This window comes from Cucurbita maxima, unplaced genomic scaffold, assembly GCF_002738345.1.
Source record: "Cucurbita maxima cultivar Rimu unplaced genomic scaffold, Cmax_1.0 Cma_Scf01068, whole genome shotgun sequence".
Lineage (NCBI taxonomy): Eukaryota > Viridiplantae > Streptophyta > Magnoliopsida > Cucurbitales > Cucurbitaceae > Cucurbita > Cucurbita maxima.
The window spans coordinates 1-7,638 of record NW_019273084.1 but is presented as its reverse complement, the minus strand read 5'-3'; the positions used below and the strand labels follow the sequence as shown (position 1 = coordinate 7,638).

Here is a 7,638-nt window from a genome sequence, read left to right as displayed (position 1 = left end):
CATTGCTAAAAGGCTGATTTAGCTTTGCCAAGATGGACTCTATCATAGCTTATCTTATTTAAGTCCAAAATCATGTTTCACGCATTTCTTAAGCTATCATGAGCATATTTATAAAATGTGAACATAAGATCAAAGATGGTTAGCCAGAATGCAAATCTACGAATGATATAAACATAGATCATGTTTCATCTGTAAAGCAAACAACTTATTGAAAGCAACTTTGCCAAGATGAACCTCCTAGATATCAAAGTCATTGACTGTCAAGAATTCTTTGATTGGGTTTTTAATGAACAGCAAAAAACAAAACATTTAAAGCATCATATGCTTACCCCCATAGTCTTTATACTCAGGGTCGACGTAAGAATCAGGAAGAACAAAGAGAACACCAGGCAAGCCTGTTCGCAAAGATTCAAACAAAAATCATTGGTACAAGCTTCACAATTTCAATATGATAAGTGCAAATGCAACATAAATTACTAGAGTGCGAGAAAGGAAACGACGGTCTGTATGTTAGGGCACATGAAGAAATTTAAAGATCATAACACATACCCTCAAGCTTATTGGAGGTCTCTTCATCAATCTCACACCCAAATCCAAAATACCTCTCACAAGAAACATTATAAATCTTCTTCTTCGCTTCCTCTTCACTGTTGAAATCACAAAACACAGCCGAAATCAGCGTAAACACGCAACCAAATTAAGAAGAAAAAAAACATTATATCCTTCCAAGTACCTGCCAAGAACTTTAGCGAGGGTCTGAACGTAGCAGTCAATCATCTGTTGCTTAGAGGCACCCTCACCACCAGGCTTGTCCATCACGATGAGCCAATGCTCATAGTCACAGCCAGGGAAAAGTGGCGCCATCTCAGTGGGTGGACGATCACTGAAGTTGGAGTTTGAGTTAAGAGGCGCGTAACCGGAGTTACCAGACCGATTAACACGGCAACGAATCGAGGTAAGCCAGGGGGCGCACGTTGTGGATCGAACGGAATGGGAAAGCAGAGGAAGAGATCGACGGGCGAGATTGAGAGATGGAGGAGAAGGAGGACGTGTAAGAGATTTAGAGGCGGAGAAGAGGCGTTTATGAGCAAGAGGGAGGCGAGCGGAGGAGGGGGAGGCGGAAGCCATAACTCGAAGAAGGGATAACGCCATAGAAGGCGACCGTGAAAGGGTTTACAGCGATGGAGAAATGCAAGAACGAGGATTCTAGGGTTTTAATAGCAGAAGGCAATGTTGTAAGGTCATTGCTTAATGGGCCTGCCCTCTTGTTTCCTCAAGGCTCATTAAGGGCCGGATTTAGACGCTGGTATAGGCCCATAACACGAAAAAGTAGGCCTTATCCACAAAACAAATGGGCCAAGCTTTTGCTTCTTCAAAGCCCAATAGCCTCAAGTACTAGATAAAAAGAAAATAATTTATGCGGTGAGCGTGGATCGAACACGCGACCTTCAGATCTTCAGTCTGACGCTCTCCCAACTGAGCTATCCCCGCACCGTTGATAAGTTGGCCAAATATTTTAAGTTATTTAAATTATTTTACAAAACTGAACCTTAAAAGGATAATTAATTTTAAATTACAATATCACAATTTAAGTTTATTGTTATATATATATATTTATCTTAATTATTTAGTTTCATAATTGTTTGTTAATATTTAATTCCTTAATTATTTATTCTTTAACAATCCTCGAACCATTTCAACGCAGCCTAAATAATATATCAACCTGATCAAACTTAACTCACGAACACCTCTACCGATAATCTATAATATCAAATACCAACAAAATACATGTTCACGATTATGGTCCAATGAATTTTTACCATCAATTTTAACCCAATAATTTTCTCGTTCAACTAACTTAGTCCTAGGATTATAACAACTATTCAGAACTTTTAACTCAACCCAAATCGAAAAAAAAAAAATCTCACCGAACTCAACTTTTATGATTTGGATTGAATAGCTCAAATCTTCACAAAAAAAAATCAAGTATTTTATTTACAATCACGCGCTATCCCTCGTCCAAATATTTGTTTTTAAATTAATTTTTAAAGAAAAATAATTTTTTTTTTAAACAAAACACTAAACAATTTTTAAAGAAATGTCAACTAAATTAAAAATAATAATAATAATAAGATTTAAGTTTTTTTAAAAAAAATCCCAATTTAAAGAATATGTTTCCAAAGTAAACACTCAACATGAAAATAAAAAATATATAATTATAATAAAAATTAATCAAAGTACAATAATTATCCATATTTTTCCCCTTCAAAGCTACCTCGAAAATATATATATATTTTTAATTTTGAAAATTATAAATAACACCCAACTTGGAGCCTTTTTTCCCTCCTTTTATCATGGTCTTGCTTCCAGCTGACTTTTAAGTCAACTCTCAGCTACAAAACGACCAAAACAAAAAACAAAAAACGAAAAATGGATGCCTTTTTCTCATAAAAGTAAACTTTGTGTATGACTTTTGCTTTAATTTAGGCTTCAAAATTAAAAAATAAATAAATCAGCACTGGTCTTAATCGTTGACCAATCTTACCATGCTATAATTATCTTTAATAGTCACCTTTTCTTTCCTCTATGTGACAGGTCGTTTAAACTATAGACTAAAATTTTCATTAAAAAAATGCGTAATTCTAATATCGATGTCTTCTAAACAAAACATAATTTTGTACCCACTTGTCGTTTTTAAATCATCTCACATGGTAAGTAAGAACTGTTAGTACAGCAAAAATTATGATCGTTATATATTTTTATAATTACCCACTTGTCTGTTTTAAAATATCTCACACGTTAAGTTGAAATAGCTAATTAATACCGTTAAAATTACGATAGGACTCAATTTTATTTTTAAATTATCAATTTAGAGAAGTTGGGGCAAAAAAAAATCGAAAATATAAATTGTGAATTTTATAATCATTCTTTTTGAGATGGATTAACGTTAATTTTGTAATTTTTAGTTTGGATTTTGGAAATATTCTTATAATTATTGTTCACGTTTAATATCTATGATAAAGCCATCTCATATTATTCGATAATTAATATTTAATTAGAGTTTTTCGATCCCTTCCAAACTTGTTAAAGCCACGCAGAATGTAAATAATTAATTTAATTTGTACTTGTTAAGGAATCGATTTATAGAATTATTTAATAATTATACATAATAAATGTATTTTTTAGTAATAATGTGAAAAAAAAAATGAAAATAAAGTAATTTTATTGATTATTTGGATACTCAAATTTCTTATATTTATATATATATATATTTTATATATATATATATATATATATATTTAAGAAGAGTGAAAAAAACGGAGAAGGGAAAAGTGTGGTGATAAATGTTAGATGAACACGACTTTTCACAATGGTATAATATTGTCCACTTTGAGCCTAAGTTCTCATCGCCAAAGTTCGTCTTCCCTTAATCAAGGCTAGACTCCTTTCTCTTTTTGGAGTCTTGGACATGTTTTACTATACTTTCAAGGAGCATTGACTCCTTTCTTTTGGAGTCCTTTATTCAACATTTGATGATTTTATTGATATGGCTAAGTTTTTAGGGCATGACTCTAATACCATGATATATGACTAAGTTTTTACCATGATCATTCTCTGAATTAATCGAAAGTCTCAATGAGGTTAAAGGAGCGAGTAAAAAAAAATTGAGTTATTAAATTTATTTTTATTTTTAAAATTTAAGATACGAATACTATTTTGTAAAGTTTATAGTGTAAAGGAAAGAATGATTTTTAAAAGTAATTTTAATTTAATAAAAAAATATTTTTGAGTGTTTGGTGGATGGATGCGTATATAAAAGGGTCAAGTTTCAAGCAAACTCAACATTTCTGGAACCCAAGGGATAGCTTGAGATCTCTACGTCTCCATTAATGGCGTCCGTACAAGAAACTGGCCTCGACGGCTACACCAAAGATGGAACCGTCGATCTCCATGCTAATCCCGTCCTCCGCTCCAAGACCGGCTGTTGGAAAGCTTGCTCCTTCATCGTTGGTAACAATTTTCTCTCGTTCTTCTTCTATGTACCTGTTTCTCCGTCATTGAGAGTGTTAGACGAACACGACTCTCCACAATGGTATAATATTGTCCACTTTGAGCATAAGCTCTCATGGCTTTGCTTTGGGCTTCCCAAAAGGCCTCATACCAATGAAGTTAGTATTCCTCACTTATAAACCCATGATCATTCCCTAAATTAGCCGATGTGGGACTTTCATCATCCAACACCTCCCCTCGAACAAAGCACGCCTCCCCTTAATCGAGGCTCGACTCCTTTGGAGTCTTAGTCATTTTTTACTGCCTTCGTACCTTCGAGGAGGCTTGACTCCTTTTGGAGTCCTTTGTTCGACATTTAAGGATTTGTCAATCTATTGGCACGGCTAAGTTTAGGGCATGACTCTGATACCATGTTAGACGAACACGACTCTCCACAATGGTATAATATTGTCCACTTTGAACATAAAAAATTAATCGGAGCGACGAAGGGCTGAATCTCAGTGGATCGTGGCAGCAAGGCCACTCTGCCACTTACAATACCCTGTCGCATATTTAGACGAACACGACTCTCCACAATGGTATGATATTGTCAACTTTGAGCATAAGCTCTCATGGCTTTGCTTTGGGCTTCCCAAAAGGCCTCAATTCCAATGGAGTTTGTATTCTTAGATTAAACCTATGACCATTCCCTAAATTAACCGATGTGGGACTTTCATCATCCAACAGAGAAGAGGTCATAAGCGTCTATACGGTTGAATGGGAATTGACTTTTTTGTTGTGGATTAATGACAGTATATGAAGTATTCGAACGGATGGCGTATCATGGAATATCGACAAATCTAATATTATACTTGACAAGGAAGCTGCATCAAGGCACCGTAGCATCGGCTAATAATGTCACCAATTGGTCTGGAACTGTTTGGATAATGCCCATCTTGGGAGCTTACATTGCGGACGCTCATCTCGGTCGGTATCGGACCTTTATGATCGCCTCGACCATATGTCTAATGGTATGTTCTAATATTTCAGTCATTTCCATCTTTTTATAAATAGAAAACTAAATAGACACAACTAGAAGGGTATGCTGAGTCATTATTTTTTTATTTTATGGTTTCGAGAAAGAGTGTCTCTAGTAAAGGGACAAAGAAATCGTGCCTCTAGGAGAGGGACATAATGGTCTAAAAATATTATATTACCTCTTAATTTTTTTTTAAATATAATGTAAAATATTTATTCCAACTTATTCCATTACGAGCTACAACTATGCATGTCAATAAACTGCTTTAATTCTTTAATTTTTTTTTTATATTATTAAAACAAAATTGAGCATTATTTTAATAAAAAAAAAATATATTTTTTAATAAACTCAACTAATTAAGATATATAATATTATTGAATTCACAGGCGATGGGACTTCTAACTTTAGCAGTGTCAATACCGAGTTTAAAACCGCCACCATGTTTAGAAGTCAACAAAGGAAACTGCAAGCAAGCCTCGAAACTCCAGCTTGCGGTTTTCTTCGGTGCACTCTACATTCTAGCTCTTGGCACCGGCGGGACAAAGCCGAACATCTCGACGATCGGAGCCGACCAATTCGACGATTTCCATCCAAAAGAGAAGGCACAAAAGCTGTCCTTCTTCAACTGGTGGATGTTCAGTATCTTCTTTGGCAGTCTATTTGCCACCACCGGTGTGGTTTACATTCAGGACAATGTGGGGTGGAGCTTGGGCTATGGCCTACCCACTATTGGCCTTGCTGTTTCCATTCTCATATTTGTGGCTGGCACTCCCTTTTACAGACACAGGCTCCCCAGAGGCAGCCCCTTCACTAGAATGGCTAATGTCATTGTTGCTGCTGCTAGGAATTGGAGGCTTCCTCTTCCTAATGACCCAAAAGAACTTCATGAGCTTGATTTTGAAAAGTACTCCGTGGAACGAGCTTTTCGGATCGACTCCACTTCATCGTTGAGGTGACCATTGTTCTCTCTTACTGTAAAGGTTTAAGCCACCGCTAGTAGATATTGTCTTCTTTGAGCTTTTTCTTCCGAGATTTATAGGCTTTAAAACTAAGTATTTCTTATAATAGGTGGATTGTAAGATCTCACATCGGTTCAAGAGTTAAACAAAACATTTTTGATAAGGGTGTGAAAACTTTTTTCTAGCATACTCGTTTTAAAACCTTGAAGGGAAGTATGAAAAGAAAACCCAAAGAGAATAGTATCGGCTCACGGTGAGCTTGGGCTGTTACAAATGGTATCAAAGTAAGTCAGTGGACGATGTGGCAGCGAGGATGCTGAGCCCTCCAAAGGGGTGGATTGTGAGATCCTACATCGGTTGAAGAGAGGAACGAAGTATTCCTAACTCTTCCTGGCAAACGCGTTTTAAAACCTTGAGGGGAAGCCTTCAAAAGGAAAAGCTCAAAGAAGATAGTATTTGCTAACGGTGGGCTTGGACTATTACACTTATATACACGCCGGGTTGGATGATTGAATGTTATATGTAGGTTCCTGAACAAGGCTGCTATAAGAACAGGTTCAACTGAACCATGGAAGCTATGTTCAGTGACCCAAGTGGAAGAGACAAAGCAGATACTGAAAATGATCCCAATTCTTGTCTGCACGTTCATTCCAAGCACTATGTTGGCTCAAACGCACACCCTTTTCATCAAGCAAGGCACCACTCTTGACAGAAGCGTAGGTAGCCACTTCCAAATCCCTCCTGCCAGTTTATCTGCCTTTGTCACCATCTCCATGCTCCTCAGTGTTGTCATCTACGACAGGTTTGCTCAAGTTTATTACCTTAAACTTTTGGTTAAAAGGTTTTTGTTTAATCCATCGGATCCCATATTGGTTGGAGAGAGAAACGAATTATTCCTTATAAGAGTGTGGAAACCTCTCCCTACTAGACACATTCTATAACCGTGAGGCTGACGACGATAAGTAATGGGCCAAAGTGAACAATATTTACTAACGATGAGTTTGGGTTGTTACAAATGGTATCAGAGCTAAACACTGGGTTGTCTGCCAGCAAGAATGTTAGGCCCCCAAGATGAGTGCATTGTGAGATCCCACATCGGTTGTAGAGGGAAACGAAACATTCCTTATTAGGGTATAGAAATCTCTCCTTAGTAGACGTGTTTTAAAACCATGAGGTTGGCAGCGATATGTAACGAGTCAAAGCGGACAATATCTATTAGCAGTAGGCTTGGGCGATTACAGATGGTATCAGAGTTAGACACTGGGCGGTGTGCCAACGAGAAAGCTGGGCCCAAAGGGGTGGATTGTGAGATCCCACATCGGTTGGAGAGGGGAACGAAACATTAAGGGTGTAGAAATCCATGAAAGCTGGCCCCTAAAGGGGGTGGATTATGAGATCTGGCTTGGGCTGTTACAAATAGTATAAAAGCCATGAAAGCTGGTCTCAAAGGGGGTGAATTGTGAGATCCCACATTGGTTGTAGAGAGGAACGAAGCATTCTCTACCAGGGTGTGAAAAGCTCTCTTCTAGTAGACGCATTTTAAAACTATGGACCTGACGGCGATACGTAACAAGCCAATACGGACAACATCTACTAGCGATGGGCTTGAGTTATTACAAATGGTATCAGAGTCAGACACCGAAAAGTGTG

The 7,638-nt window shown here is 37.0% G+C and overlaps 2 protein-coding genes and 1 non-coding gene across 3 annotated transcripts; 1 reads left to right on the top strand and 2 right to left on the bottom strand.

Moving 5' to 3' along the window:
* Nucleotides 1–257: 257 nt before the first annotated feature.
* On the bottom strand, nucleotides 258–1,191 carry LOC111475157 (multiple organellar RNA editing factor 6, mitochondrial-like). Its single transcript, XM_023119822.1, has 3 exons — nucleotides 734–1,191; nucleotides 550–647; nucleotides 258–395 (listed from the first exon to the last, which is right to left on the bottom strand). The coding sequence occupies exons 1-3, from the start codon at nucleotides 1,150–1,152 to the stop codon at nucleotides 310–312; spliced, it is 603 nt and encodes a 200-aa protein (XP_022975590.1). The 5' UTR covers nucleotides 1,153–1,191; the 3' UTR covers nucleotides 258–309.
* A 227-nt stretch (nucleotides 1,192–1,418) lies between these two features.
* Nucleotides 1,419–1,491, bottom strand: TRNAF-GAA. Its single transcript has one exon. It is a non-coding gene; the product is annotated as a tRNA-Phe (tRNA).
* Nucleotides 1,492–3,844: 2,353 nt separating this feature from the next.
* On the top strand, nucleotides 3,845–6,860 carry LOC111475156 (protein NRT1/ PTR FAMILY 5.3-like; the record flags this gene model as incomplete). Its single annotated transcript, XM_023119821.1, has 4 exons — nucleotides 3,845–4,011; nucleotides 4,804–5,021; nucleotides 5,416–5,981; nucleotides 6,515–6,860. Coding segments are annotated over exons 1-4 (1,251 nt in total), but the record flags the coding sequence as incomplete, so codon positions are not given.
* Between the last annotated feature and the right edge of the window lie 778 nt (nucleotides 6,861–7,638).

Coding starts and splice junctions, on each gene's coding strand:
- LOC111475157 (XM_023119822.1), bottom strand. CDS start 1,152: ATGGCGTTATCCCTTCTTCGAGTTATGGCTTCCGCCTCCCCCTCCTCC. Junction 648..733: donor CTCGCTAAAGTTCTTGGCAG/GTACTTGGAAGG, acceptor TGATTTCAACAG/TGAAGAGGAAGCGAAGAAGA. Junction 396..549: donor GACCTCCAATAAGCTTGAGG/GTATGTGTTATG, acceptor CTTTGCGAACAG/GCTTGCCTGGTGTTCTCTTT.